This window comes from Oncorhynchus mykiss, chromosome 22, assembly GCF_013265735.2.
Source record: "Oncorhynchus mykiss isolate Arlee chromosome 22, USDA_OmykA_1.1, whole genome shotgun sequence".
In the NCBI taxonomy this organism is placed as follows: Eukaryota; Metazoa; Chordata; class Actinopteri; order Salmoniformes; family Salmonidae; genus Oncorhynchus; species Oncorhynchus mykiss.
In genome coordinates, this window is record NC_048586.1 from 24,518,113 (window position 1) to 24,545,929 (window position 27,817).

Here is a 27,817-nt window from a genome sequence, read left to right on the forward strand (position 1 = left end):
TAAGGTTTCATACCACAATGACTCCTGCCCTGTAGCACTCACATCTGTAGTCATGGCGTGTTTTGAGTGGCTGGTTACGGCACACATCAACTCCATCATCCCAGACGCCCTAGACGCACTCTAATTTGCATACCGCCCCAACAGATCCATAGCCGGCACAATCTCAAATGCTCTCCACACTGCCCTCACCTACCAAGACAAGAGGAATACTTACGTGAGAATTCTGTTGCCTTCAAACTCGTCACCATGCTTAGGACTCTGGGACTGAACACCTCCCTCTGCAACTGGATCCTGGACTTCCTGACGGGCCAACCCCAGGTGGTGAGGGTAGGCAACATCACCTCTGACACTCTGCCCCTGAACACAAGGGCCCCACAGCGGTATGTTCTTAGTCCCCTCCTGTACTCCCTGTTCACCCACAACTGCATGGCCACGCACAACTCCAATGCCATCATGAAGTTTACTGATGACACAACAGTGGTAGGCCTCATCACCAGCGAAGACGAGACAGACTACAGGGAGGAGGTCAGTCACACGGCAGTGTGGGGCCGGAACATCAACCTCTCCTTCAAAGTCAATAAGACCAAAGAGCTGATCGTGGACTACAGGAAACAAGGGGGTGAGCACGCCCCCATTCACATCGATGGGGCTCCAGTGGAGCAGATCGAGAGCTTCAAGTTCCTCAGTATCCAATTCACTAAGATCTTAAAATGGTCCACACATGTGCACAGTCGTGAAAAAGGGGTGACAGTGCCTCTTCCCCCTCAGGAGGTTGAAAAGGTTTGGCATGGGGCCCTCAAATCCTCAAAAAGTTCTACAGCTGGACCACTGAGAGTGTCTTGATTGACTGCATCACTGCTTGGTATAGCAATAGCACCGCCCTTGATCGCATGGCGTTACAGAGGGTGAACAGCTTCTATCCCCATGCCATAAGACTGCTAAATTGATAACTAAATATCTAAGAAAATGGCAACATGGACTATCTGAGTTGATATTTGTATTGTAGTCTCTATGCACACTCACAGGCCCTACACACTATGCACACCAATACTCAAACACACATACAAACACTAATTTGCTCACACACACATAATATGCAGATACATTTATTGAAACACACACAGCAGGTAGCCTAGTGCGGGCCATTATCCGAAAGGTTGCTAGTTCGAATCCCCGAGCCAAATAGGTGAACTCTTCCCTTATCCCGAAATGCTCCAGGGTCGCTGTCAATAATGGCTGATCCCTGGCCTTGAACACACTCTCCGAGGGTGTCTCATTGGGAGTGGGATATGCAACAAAAACACATTTCCATTTCACACCACACACCATCTATTTGTCCGTCGACACGCATTCACACGCACACGCACACGCACACACACACACACACACACACACACACACACACACACACACACACACACACACACACACACACACAGAGATAGAGATAGAGGACAAGGGAATGGGCACAATTGTGCTTTATTGCTGTACAGGTATTTATAAAACATTGGAAACAAAACATGAAACAACACGTATATAATTCTGATTTTCCACAAACACAATGTATGCAGGTAAAATATACTGTATGTCTGTCAAAAAGAAGGGGAAGAAAACAACAACTATGAAAACAAGGCTGTGATATGCCTATGTGCTAAAATATGTATCATTGGAATACTGTACATGGACTGAGAACAGTAAAATGCCCCTTCTGCACTGGCTTTAGCACCAGACATCTGGTCTAGGAACCTTATGACAAAGAGAGGGAGACCTGACTATGAATGAAAAATGGCAGTACCTAGTTCTTTAGATCAGTTGTGAAGTCAGAAAACACATTGGGGATCGGGATTGGGGGACATATGTGTGTAGCTTTTACTGTATTTTAGGAAGGGGAAACATGGTAGGGTGACAAGCGCATAGGAGACATGGCAGTCTTAAATGACAGTGTGAAATGGCAGTGTGAAATGGCAGTGTGACATGGCAGTGTGAGACAGTGCAGTGATTCACAGTGTAAAGGGTAAAAGGATATTCAAATATCAAGCGTTAACTGCCGTGCATCGGTGGGTAAGAGGAAATGATGAGTGGTCAGATCATGCAGAGAGACAAAGAACTAACATCCTGTCTGAAATGCCTTAAAAAAAGTATGCATACCTCTTCATCCTCATCATGTTTTCACTGCTTCACTAAATCATTCATAGTAGTATGGGATAAATAGACACAATACAAAACAGGACGAACCTTAACCATGTTTAGTGGTGGACCTCAGCACATCGGAGTAGGAGTGGTACACCTACCTATATGAAGTGATTTATTTTGTGTGTAGGATACTGGTATTGACTGGTACTGTCTCAATGTAAGTAGTGTATACTGTGTGCACTGTGGCAGCTCTGTCCAATAGTCATATGTACATGATGTAGAACTACAATATGACCAACTGTATTGTTCTATCCAGACGTGTTGTTTCACCTCCGTTCCAATCCTAAAGCATCGTCCAATCACATATAGACATGCTATCTTAACACTATCACTTTGAAATACTGTAATCCAATGTCGTTAGCAGAGCTTTGGTGTTCACAAGGTCTGGTTATGTGGCTCACTCCTAGTCAATGTTTGATGTGATCTTCGCCCAATTTCTGTAGAAAATGTTGTGTTTCTTATCACATACACACACTCACACGCACACACGGCTCAATCAACAACCAAGGACGCGCTAGTGATGGCGCTGCTAATTCCTAATACAGGATCAATCAGACTGTTGAAGGGTGATCAGTGTAAATGAGAAATCAATCAGAGCTATTGATACTTCCTGGCTTTTACAGTCAAACCAATCTTCTAAGAACCAACGGCTTGCAGAGGCACACCCATCCAATTTACCATGGTCAGATTACCCTCCCCAATCATAACCGTAACCATTAGGGGGATGTTAAAATATCTGATCCTATATCAGTGGTTAGGGGCAACTTCTAGCTACTCCTTTACGATGTGGAAACCCCACCAAATATTGTGCAATTTATCATCCAAACAACCATCAGACAAATGGTGGAAACCTCAGTCTTTCGCCACTGTAATATTGTCTTACAATGGTGTCGCAGGGAAACAAACAAACAAACTAAATAAATACAGTATAAAGAAGTTTCATAGTAGTAGACAATCATTCCGCAAAAAAGGTGTTCACATTATAAAATAAACCTCTTCTCTTTGCCTCAGTCATTGCATTAAACCCAAGACAATCATATAATTCTCCATCTGCCAGATAGACAATTCTCCAAATCCCTTTCCATCTTCCCATTTCTGTGCTATTCTGATATAGTAAATTAAAACATTTGACAATTAAACATAGGCCATTATTTACAGGGAGGTTACCCTGGCAATGCCCTCTGACCCCTACAGTATCTTGGAGGGGGTGTTGGGATATTGCAGGGTTTGGGAGGGAAATAAAGAGAGTGATTGAGGAGGATGGGGTAGCTTTACATGAGAACTCTGTTGTGCTCCAGTTGCATCCTTGAAATGTACAGAAAAGTGTACAGGCTCCTAACATTGATTTACACAAGATAGAACATATCAAATGGGACGCTAATATGAAGGAAGTACCATTGTGGTTTAGAGCTTATTTCTCTGAGATGTTTGTAGAATAAGTCTAGATAAGTAGTTAATTGAGGGACTGCGACAGATAGTTGTGCGTTGGCTCTACACAAACACATCAGTAAAATACATCAGCCATAGCTGAGGTTGACTGGCCTAGAGTCCCGTTGTATGGCACTAAGCCCAGTAAAAACCTTACAGGACATTGATACAATCTGATCACAGGTGATCTAGCTACATGAACTAGCTACTATGGCCATCGTTGTAAAATACAGCTCTGCTATTGTCTTGCCTAGTCAGTAATATCTGCCAGTGTTTTTATTTTATTTACTGTTGTGGATGTTCTGTTCGCGCTAAAGCGAAAGGCTGTTGGCTAGCTGGGGATGAAACAAGTGCACCATGGGATATCGCTGAGGTTTCCCTGACCCCTGAACTCTGAGCTATTGTTGCCAGGGTTACAGAAGCACCTAAAGCACCTTGTAGCATGAGGCTAAAGCGGTAGCTGATACCTGAAGGAGTCCAGAAGACTAGAGACAGGAGTTTTCCCTGGTCAGATCACATGGTCAGGAAAACCTCCTGGTCCTAGAGATGATAACTGGTCTGTAAGCCAGAGCAGTGAGGTTTAACACAGGAGATGTTTAAAGGCCTTGGCTCGCTTGTAAACTTCAGACATGTCTGGAGGGAAGGGTACACACATGTTCTGTTGTGCCCATAGGCACAGATCTAGGATCAACTTACCTTACCCAAGAGCATCAGAGGGTAAAGACAAAAACAGACCCTAGATCAGCGTCTAGGCCGGGGCAGCTTCATCCTAGTGTGCATCACACACCTGACACATATAACATCACACAGAGTGACATCAGCACCATGTTTTGGGGTTTGGGGTTTGGGCTGGGAGATGTTGCGTAAGCAGTAACTGCATGGTAGGCTTTGATAGAGAGAGAACGTGCACCATATTTACTACAGACAGAAAACACATAGGCAAACCTCATTCCACATAGCAACTATTGTATGTACAGTCCTCTCCTCTGTTAGCCTACATCCAGCTTGTTAGAGAGAGAGAGAGAGAGAGAGAGAGAGAGAGAGAGAGAGAGAGAGAGAGAGAGAGAGAGAGAGAGAGAGAGAGAGAGAGAGAGAGAGAGAGAGATAAAATGGATCCTGATTGCTGCTATATTCCCTTTCTCCGTCCTTTATCTGTTATGCTCTTGTGGGTTGGGCAGTCCTGGCCAATGAAATGCCTCTCTCTCAGACCTGTCCTTTGCTGAATGGGGTGGCAGACATGGGCAGGAGGGCGTGGCAGGAGGCAGACAAGAAAGGCAGTGTGAGACATGGAAAGTGGGCATATCCAAGGTTGGACATCCTCCCACTATGTAGAAGACTTCCTATTAGCCCTGACCAGTGTGGTGGGTGGGGTTTGTGGTGTTCCGTTGACGTCCCGTTGGTGCCTCCAGTCAGCCCGCCCCTCACACAGCGTCCTGCGCCAGCGGAGCAACTCCCCCAGGGTGGCGGCCTCGTCCCCCCCACATCCACGTAGACGCTGGATCACCTGGCGGAAGGAGAGGGGTTAATTAAATAATGTAAAAATGTACTAATGATCTCCTATCAATCTCATCCTAGAGAAAGCAATAAGCAGACAGCATAGAGTACAATACAGTAAACTACATATAGCCAGGGTGAGTATGAGTAAGATGCGGAGGGGTCTGTAATGACCAGCAGTGGGGTAATAGAGGAGGATAGGAAAGACCAAAAAAAACTAATTTTATCTCATATCTCAATGGGTCTCTAAAAGAGCTGGAGGAATACCTCTGATATATCTATCATATTCATATCCTGATCATGATCTGGTTGGCGCAAGCCTCCACATCAGCTGAGGAGAAATAGGTCACACCGCAGAGTAATCTGGGCCTGATCCATCATTCTGAAAGGAGACATAATCATTGAGTTGATTCCCTCTCTGTTCATTCTCAGTGGGCCAGTTCCCTTCTAGGCCTGTTAGAATGGAGGCAGAGGAAATAAACCTGTGCTCATCAACTGTGGCCCACTTATATATCAACACTAACAGGGATGAAGGTGTGTGTGTGTGTGTGTGTGTGTGTGTGTGCTAGTGTGTTTGTGAGCTGGCAATGGGCTCTGACAGGATGGTGGCATGAAGCAGCAACCCCTCACATACTTGCTTCACCTATAAACCCCCCACCCCCAGCCTCCCGTCAGTGTCTGTCCAGCACGTCATCAGTCACCAGCCAGTCAATACGCAGGCAGATCAATCAGACAAGAATTCCAATCATCCACAGCCACTTAATGCCAGCAACCGACTAGCGACCAACTGACTGTTGCTAAGGGCAGAAACTGAAACTCCTCATAGAGCTTTATCACTGTATAAGGGTTTTCAATGTAGTGGAGAAATGTTCAAAAATGTTTGGTCTAACCCTTTTCCCCTGGTTACAAACCCACTGTTTCACTGCCCTGGGTATAGAAGTGAACCTGTTGCGTTACTGCAGTAAACAGAAGCTAAGATACAGACATGCACACAGTCTGTGTTGTGGTTAAGCTATTGCTGCTATGCTGATGATGTTGAGGTGATGGCGATTCCTGTCTGTGTTTTCCATCTCTGTTCTGTTCAGAAGGGGAGCAGAGCGTCACAGCTAAATAAAACCACAGCAGGGACTCATACCGCAACATTTTCCCTGCACTACGCCAAGCACACAGTACAGCACTGACGTACTCTAGGAATCCAGGCCACACACACAAACGCACGCATGCACGCACACAGACACACACACACAAATGCACAGTAATGCGCACACACATTGACAGACATATCCACACACATATATTGATAGCCTGTACCAGCACAGTGCTCAGTGACCTAATCTATAATTTACACATCCCTGCCAGGCTATTCTGAGCCATGATGCCAGGAACACCGGCTACTGGAACAGCAGACATTCACACTGTGTCCTACTGTCATATGCACGTTAGGGCTGGGTGATATGGACAAAATATCATATCACAACAGTTTTGACGGTATTTGTCGGTATTTTATGTCTTTGAATAATAAAAGTTCTAAATATGCTTTATGAGTAGTTCATGACACTAGGGTGGCAACGCATAAATTATAAGTGACTTCAATGGGGGTTTCTCCATTTATCGTGTTCAATCCAACTCCAAACAAAAACGTTTTTCTTTTTTCACCAATTTCTGCATTTCCTGTACTTTTATTGTAATTTCAACACTGTGCCATGCAGCATGATATGGGCAAAAAATATAGGCCGAGTTAATTGTTAGCTGTTGGGATCATGGAAATACATTGATTATTCTAATTCTACAGTTAGAATATAGTGGGCAGCACCTTGAACACATTGTTGTTTGACATTACAACAAATTAATAAACCAGGGAGGAATTAATTGACAGGGTAAAAAACTAAAGTGTTAGTAAGTGTTTCCAGGTGACCCTAATTAGATGTTATATGACACGTTTTCTTACTTCGTGTAGCTAGTTAGCTAGCTAGCCAACATATTGATGTTTCACTTATTACTCTCTGATTAGATACTGTTGCACAAACATGTTTATCAAGGCCTACACCAGCACTGGTACCAGGTAGCGTTAGCTAGCTAGCTACGTTTGCGCTAAGTACATTTAGAAACTAACTAGCGATTAGCATTAGCGGCTAACACAAACTATTTTAGCAACACCTTGCTAAGAAAAGACAAACTCAGATAGTAGTTTGCAGACAGTAAGACACACAAACGAATAGTGAATAGAACGCTTGTGGAACGCAGCATTGTTACATCGAGGCGGCAGGGTAGCCTAGTGGTAGGAGTGTTGGACTAGTAACCGGAAGGTTGCAAGTTCAAACCCCTGAGTTGACAAGGTACAAATCTGTCGTTCTGCCCCTGAACAGGCAGTTAACCCACTGTTCCTAGGCCGTCATTGAAAATAAGAATTTGTTCTTAACTGAATTGTCTAGTTAAATAAAGGTAAAATAAAAAATACATTAAAAACATTCATCTGACCATGGAGAGTGAACGGCAAGAAAGTGCTTGTGACTCAGTGATCAAGCAACTGCTCTCTCCTTGAGTGAGAGGGGGCAGGGCTTGGTGTGGTAAGCGGCATGCAGCAGCAGGAGGAGAGTGAGAGAGATGACTAGTAGTAGCAAACAGAGTAAACTATAAAAATGGATATTAAACGCACCGAAGTAGAGTATCACAGTTGACAAAGCAAACATTGGAATACCAAGATAGAGATGCATGGAGACACATGAACAGACAAACAAACCCAATGACATTATGCTATTCACAAAGACACATTCATTAGTCCACAGTGATGGATTGTGATTCTATGACTCTCTCTACTCCTTAATGAGTGACATCAACCACATCTGGTAGTCTGATGTTACAGTAGCCATGGTAAAGATGATGCAATTAATTTCCCCTACAGACAGACAGACAGACAGACAGACAGACAGACAGACAGACAGACAGACAGACAGACAACTCATTCCTCTATTGATAGAATATTAAGTAATTTAGTTTTTCAAATGAGACAAACGATCAATTGCCACAACTGACAAGCACACATACAAACATGTTAAATTGAACACACACCCATACACTCAGACAGACACGCACACATGACTGCAATAACACGAACACACACACACTCTCTCATTTTATCTCTATATCACAACCATAATCTGTCAACTCCAATCATCCTTATAGATTAAGATAGAATATGATTTACGGTTCAGCTATGTTACATTTAATTAGGTTTTAGAGTCATAAAGCAACTGAGAAAAAACTAAATTGATACTAATTTGTCAACTCTGTAAGATTTAGTCTAACATCAACTCCGTCAGAGTGCTGTAAAATCTGATAGAATGGTTATTCTTATTGGGGATTTTTAAATGAATAATTTTCCACATTTTCCAAATGTTTATAATAAACATATTTCTAGAGGCAAAAATCAGTTTTGAGTATCAGTTGTCAACTCAATCAGAGGCAGGTCAACTCTGTCACTGATTGCTAACACCCCTACGATCAATAAATATTTCGATCACTGTCCTGCAACATACGCTTAAACTATTGAAGTATTTCCTGTGCTAGAACTAAGGGATACTTGCTTTATGAATGATGTTTCATGTTATGAATCTAGAAAAACATACCAACATGTTATCAAAATTAGCCCTGAAGCATTATATAGTGCTATAAAACAAAACAAAAAGAAGTTTGGAGATTTGTATGACATATTTGAATAATCTGATGTTAGAATGAAACAATGACATCAATCCAGTTTATTGCATTTTATAAAAAATAAACAATCCTTGATGTGTATTTGCTATACCGTATATATCTGTATCTAAATCCAACAAACTCAACTCTGGACCTCAAAGCCAGTTCCACTGCATTTTTTAATTGTTCCCCTCTAATTAAGGACTGTTTTAGACCTGGGACACCAGGTGTGTGCAAATAAGTATCAGGCAGAACAGAAAACCAGCAGGCTCCGGACCTCGTAAGGTAAGAGTTGAGTACCCCTGATCTACAGTTGAAGTCAGAAGTTTACATGCAGTCGTGGCCAAAGGTTTTGAGAATGACACATATATTAATTTTCACAAAGTCTGCTGCCTCAGTTTGTATGATGGCAATTTGCATATACTCCAGAATGTTATGAAGAGTGATCAGACGATTTGCAATTTATTGCAAAGTCCCTCTTTGCCATGCAAATGAATTCTCCCAAAACATGTCCATTGCATTTCAGCCCTGCCACAAAGGGACCAGCTGACATCATGTCAGTGATTCTCTCGTTAACACAGGTGTGGGTGTTGACGAGGACAAGGCTGGAGATCACTCTGTCATGCTGATTGAGTTTGAATAAATGACTGGAAGCTTCAAAATGAAGGTGGTGATCGGAATCATTGTTCTTCCTCTGTTAATAATGGTTACCTGCAAGGAAACACGTGCTGTCATCATTGCTTTGAACAAAAAGGGCTTCACAGGCAAGGATAATGCTGTCAGTAAGATTGCACCTAAATCAACCATTTATCGGATCATCAAGAACTTCAAGGAGAGCGGTTCAATTGTTGTGAAGAAGGCTTAAGGTTGCCCAAGAAAATCCAGCAAGTGCCAGGACCGTTTCCTAAAGTTGATTCAGCTGCTGGATCGGGGTACCACCAGGAATGGCAGCAGGCAGGTGTGAGTGCATCTGCACGCACAATGAGGTGAAGACTTTTGGGGGATGGCCTGGTGTCAAGAAGGGCAGAAAATAAGCCACTTTTCTCCAGGAAAAACATCAGGGACAGGCTGATATTCTGCAAAAGGTACAGGGATTGGACTGCTGAGGACTGGGGTAAAGTCATTTTCTCTGATGAATTGATTTCTTATTGTTTGGGGCATCTGGAAAAAAGCTTGTCTGGAGAAGACAAGGTGAGCGCTACCAACAGTCCTGTGTCATGCCAACAGTAAAGCATCCTGAGACCATTCGTGTATGGGGTTGCTTCTCAGCCAAGGGAGTGGGCTCATTCACAATTCTGCCTAAACAGCCATGAATAAAGAATGGCACCAACACATCCTCCTAGACAACTTCTCCCAACCATCCAGGAACAGTTTGGTGACGAACAATGCCGAACAATGCCTTTTCCAGCATGATGGAGCACCTTGCCATAACTAAGTGGCTCGGGGAACAAAACATTGATATTTTGGGTCCATGGCCAGGAAACTCCCCAGATCTTAATCCTATTGAGAAATTGTGGTCAATCCTCAAGATGCAGGTGGACAAACAAAAACCCACAAATTCTGACAAACTCCAAGCATTGATTATGCAGGAATGGGCTGCCATCAGTCAGGATGTGGCCCAGAAGTTAATTGACAGCATACCAGGGCAGATTGCAGAGGTCTTGAAAAAGAAGGGTCAACACTGCAAATATGAACTCTTTACATCAAATTCATGTAATTGTCAATAAAAGCCGTTGACACTTATACAATGCTTGTAATTGTACTTCAGTATTCCATAGTAACATCTGACAAAAATATATAAAGACACTGAGGCAGCAGACTTTGTGAAAATGTATATTTGTGTCATTCTCAAAACTTTTGGCCACGACTGTACACCTTAGCCAAATACATTTAAACTCAGTTTTTCACCATCCCTGACATTTAATATTCGAAAAATTCCCTGTCTAATGTCAGGTAGGATCTCCACTTTATTTTAAGAATTTGAAATGTCAGAATAATAGTAGAGAGAATGATTTAATTCAGCATTTATTTTTTTCATTACCTTCCCAGTGGATCAGAAGTTTACATACACTCAATTAGTATTTGATAGCATTGCCTTTACATTGTTTAACTTGGGTCAAACGTTTTGTGTAGCCTTCCACAAGCTTCCCACGATAAGTTGGGTGATGTTCTACAGGTTTGAGGTCAGGGCTCTGTGACAACCACTCCAACATCTTGACTTTGTTGTCCTTAAGCCATTTTGCCACAACTTTGGAAGTACGCTTGGGGTCATTGTCCATTTGGAGGACCCATTTGCGACCAAGCTTTAACTTCCTGACTGATGTCTTGAGATGTTGCTTCAATATATCCACATACTTTTCCTCCTTCATGATGCCATCTATTTTGTGAAGTGCACCAGTTCCTCCTGCAGCAAAGCACCCCACAACATGATGCTGCCACCTCAATGCTTCACGGTTGGGATGCTGTTCTTTGGCTTGCAAGCCTCCCCCTTTTTCCTCTAAACATAACAATGGTCATTATGACCAAACAGTTCTATTTTTGATTCATCAGACCAGAGGACATTTCTCCAAAAAGTACGATCTTTGTCCCCATGTGCAGTTGCAAACCGTAGTCTGGCCTCTTTATGGCTGTTTTCCTTGCTGAGCGTCCTTTAAGGTTATGTCAATATACGACTCATTTAACTGTGGATATAGATACTTTTGTACGTGTTTCCTCCAGCATCTTCACAGGGTCCTTTGCTGTTGTTCTGGAATTGGTTTGCACATTTCGCACCAAAGTACGTTAATCTTTAGGAGACAGAACACGTCTCCTTCCTGAGCGGATTGACGGCTGCGTGGTCCCATGGTGTTTATAGTTGTGTACTATTGTTTGATGAACATGGTACCTTCAGGCGTTTTGAAATTGCTCCAAAGGATGAACCAGACTTGTGGAGGTCTCTGTGGTCTTGGCTGACTTATTTTGATTTTCCCATGATGTCAAGCAAAGAGGCACAGAGTTTGAAGGTAGGCTTTGAAATACATCCACAGGTAAACCTCCAATTGACTCAAATAATGTCAATTGGCCTATCAGAAGCTTCTAAAGCCATGACATAATTTTCTTTAATTTTCCAAGCTGTTTAAAGGCACAGTTAACGTAATGTAATCTTCTGACCCACTGGAATATTGATACAGTGACTTAAAAGTGAAATAATCTGTCTGTAAACAATTGTTGGAAAAATTACTTGTGTCATGCACGAAGTAGATGTCCTAACAGACTTGCCAAAACTATAGTTTGTTAACAAGAAATTTGTGGAGTGGTTGAAAACGAGTTTTAATGACTCAAACCTAAGTGTATGTAAACGTCCTACTTCAACTGTATACTATACTGCTATGTTCAAAGCATTACACGACAGAGACAAAATAACATAAATACAGCTATGCGCAAAATGTGTCTGGATTCAAATCTATAGTCCACAGGCGGGACATGTACCCACCCACACCAGTGGGGGAAGGGGAGGACCATCCTCCTAAGTGAATAAAAATAAAAAAACATTGAAAAAGTTTGCCTTTTTAGATAAAACATTACTAAATATTTTCACGTCTACCAAATAATTGATTAAAACACACTGTTTTGCAATGACGGTCTCCAGTAGCCTCAACAGCACTCTGTAGGGTAGCAACGGTAGTGTAGCCGGAGGCCAGCTATCTTCCGTCCCCCTCTTGGTACATTGACTTCAATACAAAACATTGGAGGCTCTTGGTTGTCAGCCCGTTTCATAGTTATTATTATAATTTTTTTTAATTCCCCAATTTCATGATATCCAATTGGCAATCACAGTCTTGAACCATCACTGCAACTCCCGTGCGGACTCGGGAGAGGCGAAGGTCGAGAGGCATGCGTCCTACGAAACACGACCCACCAAGCCGCACTGCTTCTTAACACACTGCTCGATTAACCCGGAAGCCAGCCGCACCAATGAGTCGGAGGAAACACAGTAAGGTTGACAACCGAAGTCAGCGTGCATGCGCCCAGCTCACACAAGGAGTCCAAGAGCATGATGGGACAAGGACATCCCAGCCGGCCAAACCCTCCCCTAACCCTGAGGACACTGAGCCAATTGTGCGCCGCCTCATGGGTCTTCCGGTCGCGGTCGGCTGCGACACTGCCCGGGATCGAACCTGGATCTGTAGTGACGACTCTAGCACTGATCAGTGCCTTAGGCCGCTGGCGCCACTCAAGAATCCGTTCCATAGACTTACATGGTAATTATGACAACATCCGGAGGATGTCCTCCAACCTATCAGAGCTCTTGTAGCAGGAATTGACACCCAATCAAAGGATCAGAGAATAAATCTAGTACTAAAAGCATAAACTACAGCTAGCTAGCACTGCAGTGCATAAAATGTGGTGAAAAAAATGTGGTAAAATGTGGTGACTCAAAGAGAGAGAAAGAAAATAGTTATTTTCAACATATTAATTTCTTCAAAAATTAAGGAGAACAAAGAGTGAGAGATGTCATATTTTTTTCACTTTCAGTTTCACTTACTTAGCTAGCAAATGCAGCTGGCTAGTTTAGTCTACACAAACACTCGGCTCAAACAGAGGGATGCTATGTTAGCTTACTGGCTACGACTGTCCAACACAACACTGGACTGGAACTCTTCCAAGTCAAGGTAAAGCTTTTGGTTTTATTAATGTATTGCTTACTGACTAACGTTACTGCAGGATTGTAGGGGGTTTACTAACGCATTAGTTCTATTAGCTATGTTGACTAGGATTTTACTTTAGCTACTGTAATATGTGGACAACTATGTAGGCTGTGTGTAGCAGTTATGACATGGTTTGGCTTGGAAAGGTTTTTTCGCCTGGTCACATACAGCTGATGTGTTGTTCATTGAAGTCCACAAACAAAGGGAGAAGGTAAGAGGAAGAGAGTGCATAGAGGAGAGAAGGAATACAATGTTGCTGCTTATGAAAGTGAACTGTGTTTATGCTTGATTCATTCCACTGATTCTGGAGCAAAACGTTTCTTAAACGGAAACAAATGACACGGGGATAAAAAACACCTGAATTTGTCCAATAGAAACTCTTGTTTACAACTGTTGGACTAATGATTACACCCTAGATAAGCTAGATGCAGGCAAGAGTGTGCAAGGCGGTATTGAATGTGTCACAGTCTGTCCATGTGTCACTGTCTGTTATCTCAACATTTTCTCTAGACCTGTGCGCACCTACATTGTAAACTTTCATTCATCCGCTAGGCTGTAGCAAACTCAGATGGGTATGAGGGAAATTTGAGTATCATGTAGTAGCCTAAACCTATCGATGTTACATTGAACTGGGAACTGGGAGAATGGAATAGTCATTAAAGTCATCCAAAAATAGAAATAAGGCCATGCTCATGAAAAAAACAATTGTCCTCCCTCATCATAAATGGCACTGACCGCCACTGACCCACACACAGAGTAATACTCCCAATAAAGGAAAAGATAAGGACCTTGCTGATATTCTCTCTAAATAACACACACATATACACAAGAGACAAAGCACGAGAAAGAAGGAGTGACCGCTAATGACCTAGATGTGTGGCCTCCCTGCTCCACACGCATGGCTTAAGGAAAAAGAGAGATTTCAGGGAACCCAGCAGGACAAAATCACACGCACGCTTCAATTCTGAGAAGGCTCTGTGTGCGACAGGTCAACAACACCAGACCTGCATATACACACGAACATACACAGACAAACGACACAAACACGTATGTCACATTGTGCACACACACTCTCATGTAAGACTGGGATTATCCTGAGTGGATTGGATGTGGGGAGACAAGCTCTCATGCCTTTCCGCCCAGCCCCGTCCTCTACATACCTCTTTCAATCACTCTCTTTATCCCTCTCTCTATTCTTCCTCCCCTCGTTTCTGTCCCTTTCCATGCCTTAGGAGAAGAACCAGAGTACCCTTTGGGTTCCCCCTAATCCCTCTCTCGCCTCCCTCTGGCATTGTGGCACAATTGGGTCCTTCAGCAGTCACTCTACTGAACTAACCAATGGGAGAAAACAAACAAACAATCATGTGTTTCCTTATGAGATCAGTGCAGAGCACCACTGTCTACATGCACTAAAGCCCACCCGTTCATTGCCAATTAAAAGCTATCCATCCCCCTCTTCCCTCTCTTCCCCATTCATCCCTCCTTCTCTTTCCCCGCTCTTCTGATCTACTAATCCCACATAAACACAGTTTGGAATGTGGCTAATAGAATGTGATTCTGGGTCGCGGAGTCTTTCGCACCTCTTCAATGAACTCATCATAATGGAACTGGGACCGGGTTCCAACCATCGAGAGAGGCAGGCCTGATTAGATAGGGGGCGGAGGATGAAGTCATTTCAGTCCCTATTGAGTTTTTCAACACCAGTTAACTTATCATAAGAATAATGAGTTCCCAAGGTTTAAAATGAAGGGCTTTTTCAGGGCAATGCTGAATGCATCTTTTGTTGCGTTGTTACAAAGACAGCAGGTGCCCTGAGGGATATTCATGGAGGATATAGGAGTTACTTTAATCTATAACTATGGGACTGTGGTGTACCATTCTCTGTTACATTTTAATGTTGAATGGAGATTCACTATGGATGTTTCATGATCGCTGGAACAATGCTAGGCTGTCTTTTGAGATATACAGTATAACTAAATTCTCAATCACAATGCATTTTTCCATAGTCGCCCTACATCCATCTTGGCGCTCATTTGCGTGAATTGCAGCAAACTTTTACATTTTTGCTTGACTGAACCAGAAATCAAGGGTCATCAAAGAGACGCAGATATAGATCAAGGTCCTCCATATCACCTCCATCACATGGAAGCAATGTAGCAATCACAAGCAATGTCCTTCATTAAATAATCTATGCCGATCCTTTCAACTATTGTTTTTCAATCCTAGTCAAAGAAAATGAATGAATTGATGAATGCCACTGTGAAGGAAAAGGGGACGGGCCCCATGAATTCAGTATAAACATAAACAAGCCAGTAGATGAGCAGAGAAAAAAACAGTGTAAAAAAACTGCAGCTCTCTTTTGTTTGAGAAGATAACAGATGTGGACATGAATATACACCCACTTTTAGCACACTGTTGTGAATGAGTGTATGTGTGTTTGTCTGTGCTTGTGTGTGTTTGTCTCTGTGTGCGTGCGCGCGTATGTGCGTGTGTGCGCGCGTCTGCGTGGGCATGCACGTGCGTGTGTGCGTGTTTATGCGTGTGTGTGGTCCAAGGACAACCTCCAAGAGCATCCCTCACCCAAGGACGTCTGACAGAGAAGCTGAGAACCAAGGTCTGCACCCAAACATATGATTAACGTTCTCCAAACATGTCCGTCTTTGAGTGGGGCCTGTCCAGGCTGTGATTATGTGGAGGCAGCTCCCTAAGCTACTTATATTGAGGTTAGCCCGGGGTCACTCCACTGAGCCGTACGACAGGTTGGTTTACACCCCAACTCTCATTGAGCTGCTCCATAGGAGAGAACCACTCACTGACAAACTACCTCATCTAAACTCTACTTAACGCTAGCCATTTCCCTCCACCACCTAACAATCTAACCCCACCTCACCAACTAGGAGTATGTATACCATTAACTCTCTCACTGCCCTTTCCTGACTTACCCTATACACTTTACCCACTACGGGCCACTTCTCTGCACCCTTCTGTACTGCAAACTGTGTGACTCTAGCTCATCTTTCCACCTGACTCTACACACTTCCTTCTCTAATTCATTGCCTAAAACATAGGCAATAACTTACCCCCTCCCCCATAGACATTTCATGGAATGAACAATACCGATATTGCTTTAGCTTACCCTCCTATTGGCTTGGTGGAGTTTTAGCCATATTGCGTATACCTGTCCAATCCATTCAGATGAACAACCTGTAGTAGGTGACTGAGGGTTAGGGCTTTAACTAGGGATCACTCCCCCCACCCCTTAGCTGAATGTCAAACCAGAGAGTGGAGCACAGAGTCAAACCCAGAGCTGCAGTTTCCTTTCTGAGCGATGAGCGGAGGAGAGTAGGATGAAGCTGCCTCTTATACACGCGGATCCAAGATCAGTTTTCCCCTCCGAATGGTTAAGTTTAGGATTACAGGGATGACAATCTGATCCTAGATCTGTGGTTAGGGGTAACTTCTCCTAGGAGCAGGGTGTCAGGTTACAGGAAGTGGATTGAACAAGAAGAGGAAGTGTGGAAGGGAGGGAGAGCATCGAGCTAGAGTATGATACGGTCAACCACACTCACCCCGTCCCTAATGTGAGGGGTGCTCCCGCGCCCGCTCTGCCTTAGAGTGCAGCCCCCGCACCGAAGGGCGAGAAGTTGAGATGACCCCTCTGGAAGAAGATAAAGAGAGAAAGACAGCCATATCCTTTAGTATGGAGGAGAGAGAGTGAGAGAGAGAGAGAGAGAGAGAGAGAGAGAGTGAGAGAGAGAGAGAGAGAGAGAGAGAGAAAGAGCAGAATTCCCCAATACACTACTGTTAAGATTCAATGGGGACATACAGTAAGATCAATAAGCACTGCATGGCACCTGACATACCCTGAATCCATACTGTGTTCTTTGACTATCACATGCTGGTGTCATGGAATGCTTCAGTGGATTCGTACCATGGCATATTCCACATGATACCATGTAAGGGAGACATTAAAAGTTCAGAGAAGGAAAGAACACATGTTTAGAGACACCAGAGAGTAACTTAAAGAGTGAAAGAGAGTACTTCCAGAATGAACCTGTCTAGAGAGTGCTACTCTATCAGGAGCTGTTCTGAGCCAGAGTAAGAATAACTAGGCCTGTCCTTAAAGGGGCAATCTGCAGTTGCTTCATCCATTTGTGGACTGAATGATATGTACCCATTGATACCTTCATCCATTTGTGGACTGAATGATATGTACCCATTGATACCTTCATCCATTTGTGGACTGAATGATATGTACCCATTGATACCTTCATCCATTTGTGGACTGAATGATATGTACCCATTGATACCTTCATCCATTTGTGGACTGAATGATATGTACCCATTGATTCTTGAAGAATGTAACTTGGAAATAAATGTCTCATGAGCTTAGGTCAACTGTCATACCCCATCAGAACCCCAAATATAAGCTTGTTTTACTCCGATGTTTATAAACAAAGGAAATGTAAACAAACATGGTTAAAAGTATAATTTTGATACCATGGATGGTCAGTCCTTGGATCCATAGCTCTGTCCATGAATTATAGAGTGGTTGCATTTCTCCAGCTCATCCCTCAGCTTTTACCAAAACATGGGTGGGGAGATTTTTCCTTGTTATTGTTTGAACAGCTGTTTTAACAGAATGTGCTGGAACATCAATCTTTAACACTACACATTAAGTGTAGTGAGGTGCGTACTGGCGGCAGAGAAGTCAGGCGCAGGAGAGCAAAAACTGATTTACAACGGTGTCGTTTAACAAACATAAACCACCGTCAACAGAACAATTACATGAAATGGGTCAAACAAAACCCGGTAAATACCAGCATACCGTTGCATAACCACTACAACAAACAATTACCGACAAGGACATGGGGGGGAACAAAGGGTTAAATACACAACATGTAATTGATGGAATTGGAACCAGGTATGATGGAAGACAAGACAAAACCAATGGAAAATGAAAAGTGGATCCGCGATGGCTAGAAGGTCGGTGTGCCTCCTCGGCATTCCCTGGAATCTCATGGGAACACTGTCCCCTGAGCCGGTTGGACCGCCGATTGGAATGTTCTTGTTCGCTTCCTACTGTAGCTACACACTCCTCATCTTAACTCACTTATGAATCCCTATCAGATCCAATCAATAATTATGAAGAATGATTTTCCCTGGGTTTTAACAATGTGGATTATGGGGAGCGGTTACATCCTGGAATCTCCTGTTGAGGACAGGTTGAGAACAGGTTGAGGACAGGTTGAGGACAGGTTGGGGACAGATAATGTCAGGGTAAACCAGAGGAAATATTGGTCGGTTTTAACCCATGTCCATTATATCAAATTGAAATCTTGTCATGATGAGACCTGCTCTACAACAGCCTATGGATTTGACCTTGGCTATGTGAGAAGTCAGTCAGAGAGGACAATTACGGTGATTAGGGTTATGTGGAGCCAGGAGTTTTTGAAAATCTCTGGGCCCTGGTCAGGTTTACATTGTCAGGAAAAACACATGTATCCTCTACTAGTTTGTGGAGATGGTGGTTGTGTGTGTGTTAAGATAACTGGTTTGGGATAGTTGTGGTGGTAGTGAAGAGAGTTAGTTCAGGATCTGGTGTCAGGGTGTAGGGTTGTGTGTGTGTGTGTGTGTGTGTGTGTGTGTGTGTGTGTGTGTGTGTGTGTGTGTTAAGTAACTGGTTTGAGATAGTTGTGGTGGTAGAGAAGAGAGTTAGTTCAGGATCTGGTGTCAGGGTGTAGGGTTGTGTGTGTGTGTGTGTGTGTTAAGTAACTGGTTTGAGATAGTTGTGGTGGTAGAGAAGAGAGTTAGTTCAGGATCTGGTGTCAGGGTGTAGGGTTGTGTCTCTTTTGCTGCCGAGGTGTTATTGGTGTTGCAAACGTCTCTCGCAGTAGGATTGATTCTGTCCCAGTGAATATTTCATGCCCTACTTTAATTATTAAGGCTCACAGCGCAAGCGTGCGTGGGTGTTTGTGTGTTTATCAACTGACATGAACTCTGTGTGTGTCAAGGAGCTTCATGGTTTCAACTTGGTCATTTGACCTTGATCGGCCTTATATGACGCAGTCATGGGACCGTGTGATGGGGGGGAGGATGAAATCCAGTCCTGTAACCATAGACCACAAGCATTGAGTGTCTTGGGAACTAGGGGAAGATCACGTCACAAGTGAAAAGTAAAGTTCAATACTGCTACTGTTAGTCTTAATGAAAAAACAACAACACCCAAAACAGACGAGCGGGCCTGACACACATCCTTGTGTGTGTGTGTGTGTGTGTCTGTGGCAGGCAGGTCAGTTTCACTCTCCACAATGAAAGGGCAGTGCTGTAATGCCAGCATATTCATAGAGATTCAACTCTAAAAAGATGATTAAGAGAGGTTAGGCAACCTGGTCTAAATAAGGTAACACAACTGAGGGCCAGGGCTACTGGAACCACCAACACAGTCTCACCGACAGAGTGTCTGTGCCTGTATGTGTGTGTATTTACCTGAGTGTGATGGCTGTCCATATGCCTGTGCAGAGACGATGAGCTGGAAGAGTTTGACTTTGTGTGACCCTCATCTTCCATTGACCCTGAACAGAAAACAAGTACACACACACACAAACAAACGAAAAGCACACACACACACACACACGCACACACACACACACACACACACACACACACACACACACACACACACACACACACACACACACACACACACACACACACACACACACACACACACACACACACACGGGAAAGATATCAGCCAGTGTAGCCACTTAAAGACAGAAGTGGAGAGATGGATAAACAGAGTAGGACAGCCTTACAGTGGAGGGGAGGAAAGTACTCTGTCACTCTAGACTTGCATTGTAATACTGAATCACTCTCAGTTTCTGGGTCAACCCATTTAATACTTCCTGTCTATTCTCTTGTATCTATCGCCTCCCTTCATCTCTGTCTGTCTCTCAGTCTGTCTTTCATTCTTCATGTCCCGGAATCCACTCTATCGCTCCTCTCACCCTCTCCTTTCACCCCTCTCCCTCCTGCCTTTTCTCACTCACTCACTCACTCACTCACTCACTCACTCACTCACTCACTCACTCACTCACTCACTCACTCACTCACTCAATAGATAATAAACAAAAGTGAAATAAACAATAAAACATTTACAGTAAACATTACACATAAATTCCAAAGGATTAGAGACATTTTAAATGTCATATTATGTATATCTACAGTGTTATAACAATGTGATTTTTTGTAGGCTGAATTCTGCGTGCAATGTCTCATTCTGTGAATTCTTGGTTGTGAGCAGACCCCAGAACTCACAACCATAAAGGTCTCTCTCTCTCTCTCTCTCTCTCAAGGTTAAACACAGTGATCATATGACCCTCAATTGTCTCTTATAAACAACCACCCTCCTCCCTTTATTACAGACCCCAGGTGGGCTGGTGGCTTCATCACACTCAGAACTCCAGAGTTAGTGTCTAGAATGGCCTAGACCTCCTACTCATCATATCCAATGTATGTCAATGGTCTCTTACCTTCTACACCCCTCAACTCCCCGGGTCATATCCCAATAGTGTTTTTAACAGATTCCTCTCCTCATCACTTCTTCATGGTTATCACCAGTCTGAGAGGCCTGATATGGCCATATGTGATAGAAGCAATATGCAATAATGTAAGATATATGTGATTTAGTACGCTACTACACATCCTGAAAAAGACTGTTGGTCATGTCCCAATAGTCTTAAAGTGTCCCCTTTTGTCCCTATGGGATCACTGATGTGACCTTGCTGGCTAATGTAGGTGACAGAAGTCATATTGGTATCAGCCCTCAGTGATCATGACGGAGAGAGGAGAAGAGACGAGGAGGAACCAAAGGAATCATTGGGATCGTTTCCTCTCTTCTCTTCTCCTCCTACCTCTTTACCCCCTATCGTTCACCGCTTCACCTGACCCCAACATTGGCTCTTACCGTTGGACAGCCGGTTGCCGTTCTCAATGGGAGTGGGGCTTGGGGAGGGGGGGGTGTGGTTGTTGGCGTTCTTGTCCTGTAGCTGCGGAGACGAGGAGGTGGGGGTGGAGCCTGGGTGCTCCTCTCTACCTGGCAGGTTGATGTTGGAGTTGAAACCTGGGAGGAGGCACGCACAAACACACACACACACACACACACACACGCACACACGCACACACGCACACGCACACACACACACACACATTACAATGTTACTGCCATAGGTTTGTTTCCATACATTGAATTGAATGTCTAATATTAAACTGTAAGTCTAGTCTTGTCTAAAAGACCCCCAATAGCCCATGCCCCTTCTGCTTCCAAGAATCCTGGGACGATAATCCTGAATCACCTGCCCCCTTACCAGGCCCACCAGCTCAGAGAACCCTCTCAGACAGAATGTGTGTGTGTTGTGTGTCTGTATGTGTTGCGTGACGGGAATTCTGCCGTCCCATATCAGGAATGCCTGACTCCTGGTCACAAGAGGACTAAATATAACCATCAGAATTCTCCCACTCAACAGGAGTCAGTGAGTGAGTGAGTGAGTGAGTGAGTGAGTGAGTGAGTGAGTGAGTGAGTGAGTGAGTGAGTGAGTGAGTGAGTGAGAGATATGAACAGGGTTTTTTATGTGTGTGAGTGAGTAAAAATGTAAATTAAGGAGTGGTATGTGTTTGTATAATTGTGTGTGAGTGTGTGCATAAATCAAAGGGAATGCTTTTCCTGTGACAGAAGATTTTTGGGGGAATGCCCTGTTGCCACCTGCCCTTTCCCCATGGCATTCCTGCAGCATTCCCGTATCCCACAGGAGGAGCAGGCTGCTCGTCACAGGCATGGCTGGGATACTTCCCCTAATCCGCGGGCCACTCCGGAGCATCGGGTGTCACGGATAACTGTTTAGAGCCATGGAGGGAACGGAAGCAGGCTGTCCCGTTAAGCCCAGCAGCATCTCCCGTTCTCAGATCCCCCCGCCATCACCCCTCAAAATAACACAGCGGTCAAGACCCTGACTACCAGCCTCCTCTGGCATGCAGACTCTTTCCATGACGCCAGGCGTTTCACTGGACAGACGAAGGGTTAGGGCCCTAATGTAGACCACTACCGGAAGTAATCACGTGACCACAGAGAAAAAATAACTATAACAGGCATCCCCATTCAGATCAATGTATGTGTATGAGACCATGTGTGAGGGATCAGATAGAGAGGTCTGCCCACCTCCCCTCTCCCCTCTCCCTCCCCTACGATGGAGGCAGTGTCCAGGCGTGGTCATGGTCGGCCCAATGCTGCCTCATAAATCTGAGTGAAGGAGCATCTTTAATGAAAAACAAAGGTTAACGCCAGGACACCAGAGAGGAGAGAGGGACAGGGAGAGCTTCCCACTGTTAAATAACTGTTGGGATACACTCTAAGTTATGTAGCTACCTTTTAAGCTCAGGAGAAGTGTGAGAAGCAATGGAAAGATCTTGAGGGTGTGTGTGTGTGATACATTGTGACTCACCTCCCTCCCTCATCTTGCGTCCTGTGGTGGTCTTCTTGAGCAGGCTGCGTCCAGAGCTAAACAGGGTGTTGAGCTCATCCAGGGCTGGCTGAGGGCTGGTCAGGGGTCTCCCGTTGGCTGGGTTGAACAGCAGGGGCGAGGAGGAGCAGGAGTGGGAACGGCGTGGCTCTGGACGGGTGGACTTGGCCGGAGAGTAGGGAGGGGGCTTCTCTCCTCCAGCCCTATGAGAGGAGGAGGAAGAGGAGGAGGAGTAGGAGGGTTTGGGAGAGTCCGAGCTGCCACCTCCCGTGACGGAAGCAGCCCGGGTAAGGGAGAGGATGCTGGACTCTGGGGGGAAAGGAAAGTGGGAGGGGGGGCGGTAGGGAGGAGGCAGGGCATTGGGGGGAGGAGGAGGAGGGGTGAGAGGAGGAGTGGGCTTGTCTGGGAGGAGGACGGAGAGAGAGGGGGAGGAGTCAGCACGCTGGCGGGAGTACTGGGGGGAGAGGGGGCTGTCTGGGCCGGCGTAGTTCAGGTTGGTTTCAAACACAGGCAGCTTCTTCACCTCCAAAGGGGTGAGGGGCGACTCATCAGACGCAGGGGAGCAGGTGACGGGGGAGGGGGGGAACACCAGGAGAGGGGGGCGGTGTGGGAGCAGGTTGGGGAAGGGTGCAGGGATATTGCTGGCCCCTCCGGTGGCGGATGTTTGGGCCTCCATAGTGGTGGCTAGACCCCCCAGCCCTGCCCTCTTTCCCTCCCCACTCTGAGAGGGAGACAAGCCCAACCCTAACATCAACCCTAACACCTCCAACTTCCCAGCAGCTGTCGCCATGGCAACCGTGTTTCCCACCGGAAGTCCCACCTCCTCGGGCAGGAAGTACTTCATCTCCTCGTAGACGGCCTCGGCATCTCCCTGCTGGGGGCTGTTGGGGGGGTCCTGGTGGCCGCCTCCCAGACTGTAACTCCTGGCATGAGCCCCCACCATCTCTATGTACACATCCTCCTCATCCTGGTCATGGTGCAGGCTCAGTGTCACCCCCTGTGGGCCATCCACAGACGCTGTGTGCCGCATCACCCCCCCCAGTCCCCCAGCGCGGGACAGCAGGGCCAGTTTGACGTCGGCAGGGCGCAGCTGGAGGAGGTTAATGCCGGCAGCGTTGATCTCTTCATAGGAGCCCGTGAGCTTGGTGTTTGGGCTCCTCTTGGGCTTGGGAGGAGGCACCTTCCTCATGGTTGTGTAGTCATCACTGTGGGGCCGCGGCTTGGACAGAGCTGGGGAGAGATAAGACGAGAAGCAGTTCACAACAGTTCCACCACTGACAGCTGTGATTTGGGGTTCAAAGAAGCTTAGGTTATAATAGTTGGGGTGTTGTGGTGTATATATGCACTATCCGTGGGAGACAGCAGTGTTTTGGGGTACATAGCGGCTGAGGTAATGATAGTTGAGAAGTTTGTCATAATTGTGTGTACCATCCGTAGGTGACAGCTGTGTTTTTGGGGGGCTCCCTGCAGGTGACCCGCAGCCTTCGGGGGTGGGACTCTCTCTCGAGGGTCCCAGGGTCAGTCCAGCACTGACCGCCTCGTACGACGCACTCAAACGAGTGTTGGGGTCCCGCTTGGGTTTGGGGGGAGGCTGTTTCCGTGGCGACGCCAGCCCTCCCCCTCCTCCCCCATCCTCGTTGTTATAGGCCACCTGCTGCAGGGCTGTTTTGATGGATGGTCCAGGGCTGTAATGTACCAAGTTCTCCATAGCCAGGGGGATGGGCACTGAGCTGGAGCGGAGGTGGCGGATAGTCCGGCTCCCCCCACTAACCGAGCCATCTTGGTTTCTTCTGCTCTTCTCCACAACCCTATAGGAGGGGGGCAGGAAATAATATCCGCATGATAAATAAATGAACATTTGACAATTTTCAACCCCATTCCTCTCTTTCCCTCTATTGCTCAATTTCTCTCTCCTTCCCCTCACCATGGACCAACACACCTTCTGGTGATGTTTGATCCTGGTTCCAACCAAACATAATAAACTGAATTCTTCTCTAGAGTGACAACCATAATATCATTACTTTTCATCTAATACAAATCCAGATCGGTGGGTCCCCCACGGGACGGTTGAGCTAACGTAGGCTAATGCGATTAGCATGAGGTTGTAAGTAATAATACAATTTCCCAGGACATAGACATATCTGATATTGGCAGAAAGCTTAAATTCTTGTTAATCTAATTGCATTGTCCAATTTACTGTAACTATTACAGTGAAAGAATGCCATGCTATTGTTTGAGTAGAGTGCACAGTTATGAACTTGAAAAGTTGTTAATAAACCAATTAGGCACATTTGGGAAGTCTTGAAGCAACGTTTTGAACAGAAATGCAATGGTTCATTCGATCAGCCTAAAACTTTGCACATGCACTGCGGCCATCTAGTGGACAAAATCCAATTAGCGCCTGGGCTGGAATAATACATTATGGCCTTTTTTCTTGCATTTCAAATATGATGGTACAAAAACATACAAAATAACGCATGTTTTTTTCTTTGTTTTATCTTTTACCAGATCTAATGTGTTATATTCTCCTACATTAATTTCACGTTTCCACAAACTTCTAAGTGTTTCCTTTCAAATAGTATCAAGAATATGCATATCCTTGCTTCAGGTCCTGAGCTACAGGCAGTCATTTTAGGCGAAATTTTTTGGGAAAAAAGGGGCGGATCAACCTCTCTTGCGTAGGGGGCAGTATTTTGACAAACATGCCCAAAGTAAACTGCCTGTTACTCAGGCCCAGAAGCTAGGATATACATATACATGGTAGTATTGGATAGAAAACACTCTGAAGTTTCTATAACTGTTGAAATAATGTATGTGAGTTTAACAGAACTGATAAGGCAGGCAAAAACCAGAGGAAAATCCATCCGGGAAGTGTTTTTTTTTTTTTTTACGTGAGTTGTTGAATGCCTATTGACTATGTTATGGGTTAGGGCCCAGATTGCAGTTCCTATGTCTTCCACTAGATGTCAACAGTCTTTAGACATGCTTTCAGGCTTGTATTTTGAAAAACGATGAGTAAAAATACCTTTTGGTCAGAGGACAGTGGAAGAATGCAGAGCTGCTTTGCGCGAGTGACCGAGAGCGTCGTTCGTTGTTTTTCCTTTCTATTGAAAACGCTATTGTCCGGTTGAAATATTATTGATTATTTAGACAATAGACAACCTGAGGATTAATTATAAACATTGTTTGACATGTTTCGACAAACTTTACCGGTACTATTAGGATGTATTTGTCTGCATGTTTTGACCGCCTTGGAACCAGTGAATTACTGAACAAAACGCGCCAACAAAACTGAGTTTTTGGGACATAAAGAGGGGAACAAAACAAACATTTATTGTGTAACAGGGAGTCTTGTTAGTGCAACCATATGAAGATCATCAAAGGTAAATTATTAATTGTATCGCTATTTCTGACTTTTGTTACCTCATCTACTTGGCTGGAAAATGTTTGTATGCTTTTGTAAGCGGGGCGCTGTCCTCAGATAATCGCATGGTATGCTTTCGCCATAAAGCCTTTTGAAATCTGACACTGCGGCTGGATTAACAAGAAGTTAATCTTTAAACCGATGTATAACACTTGTATATTTTATGAATGTTTATTATGAGTATTTCTGTATTTTGAATTTGGTGCTCTGCAATTTCACCGGATGTTGGCCAGGTGGGACGCTACCGTCCCACCTGCCCATAAGAAGTTTTAAGAGGGGTTAACATAAGTATTCCCATTCTGGTAAGCAAAATGGCTGAATTGAGTAAAGGGTGTTCTCCTGCTTCCACACAAAGCAGTGAAAACTCCTTAAGGCCATTAAATGCAATGTACGTGACATGTTCATGTCAACCCAGTGAAGGACTTTTTTGAAAACTTAATCTGTGTCAAATGCCACAAAATAAATGCTGCCAAGAAGAGGATCATTGCTTTACTTGAGGAAATTAAACATCTGGAAGAGCGTTTCATTTTGAATAAGGAAGCCTCCCGTTTAACCGCATTTGTCGATGCCTTTTTTCAAAGAGACGACCGTAACGGAACTTTTATGGATCTTGAGCATTTCCCCACCTTACCGCCTTTGAACCTAGCCAAAAGTTGGATGATATCAGCTCTACACCTGGCAGGCGTGAATGTAGTGTGATTGATTTGAGGTGGAGGAAGAGACCCGCTCCCCAGTGTTCCGTTTTTTTCTATCAGCGTTGTGATATTAAACACTCAAATCATTTTGAGCCACTGACCCCCTCAGGGCATACAGATGCTGTAGCTTCTACACCAGCCAATTTCTGCGGCTCCTGTCGCTGATCGGAGATACGGTAGCGGGGGGATCTGACCTGCGCTCATCATTGGAAGCTCAATGTTAAGGAACATCTCCTTGCCAGGGATTAGAAACCTATGCTATCCGGGTGCAAAAGTAAAGGATATCACTACGCTACTTCCTGAAGCCATCAACTAAAATCCATAGACAGATACTGTTATAGTACACGTGGGATTTAATGACAAAGTTGCAAAACTGAAGTACCAAAACAAACGTCACATTATATCGGGGCCCATACCCACGATGAGACGTGGATACGGTAGATTCAGTAGGTTGCTATTACTTCAGGTCTGGCTAAAGAGTTATTGTAACTCTGTCAATGTTGTCTTTATCGGGCGGCAGGTGGCCTAGTGGTTAGAGTGTTGGACTAGTAACCAAAAGGTTGCAAGATCGAATCCCCGAGGTAAGAATCTGTCGTTCTGCAGTTAAGGCAGTTAACCCACTATCCCTAGGTTCATCACTGAAGTTTATAACGACCTGGTTAGGGTAAATATCGACACCCCTGC

The 27,817-nt window shown here is 44.7% G+C and overlaps 1 protein-coding gene across 6 annotated transcripts in view; it reads right to left on the reverse strand.

The window, feature by feature from the left end:
• Positions 1 to 1,461: 1,461 nt before the first annotated feature.
• Positions 1,462 to 27,817, reverse strand: part of LOC110502073 (unconventional myosin-XVI) — a 236,277-nt gene continuing 209,921 nt past the window's right edge. For 4 of the 6 annotated variants that reach the window (XM_036958970.1, XM_036958971.1, XM_036958966.1 and 1 more), the window contains exons 31-35: positions 24,443 to 24,822; positions 22,997 to 24,244; positions 21,466 to 21,621; positions 19,986 to 20,071; positions 1,462 to 5,125 (exon numbers count right to left, since the gene is read on the reverse strand). In XM_036958970.1, coding sequence (XP_036814865.1) covers positions 4,946 to 5,125; positions 19,986 to 20,071; positions 21,466 to 21,621; positions 22,997 to 24,244; positions 24,443 to 24,822 — 2,050 coding nt within the window. In that variant the 3' untranslated portion in view covers positions 1,462 to 4,945. Of the gene's footprint in view, positions 5,126 to 17,065; positions 17,190 to 19,985; positions 20,072 to 21,465; positions 21,622 to 22,996; positions 24,245 to 24,442; positions 24,823 to 27,817 lie in introns of all 6 variants that reach the window. The other 2 variants (XM_036958972.1, XM_036958968.1) reach the window with 2 other exon arrangements.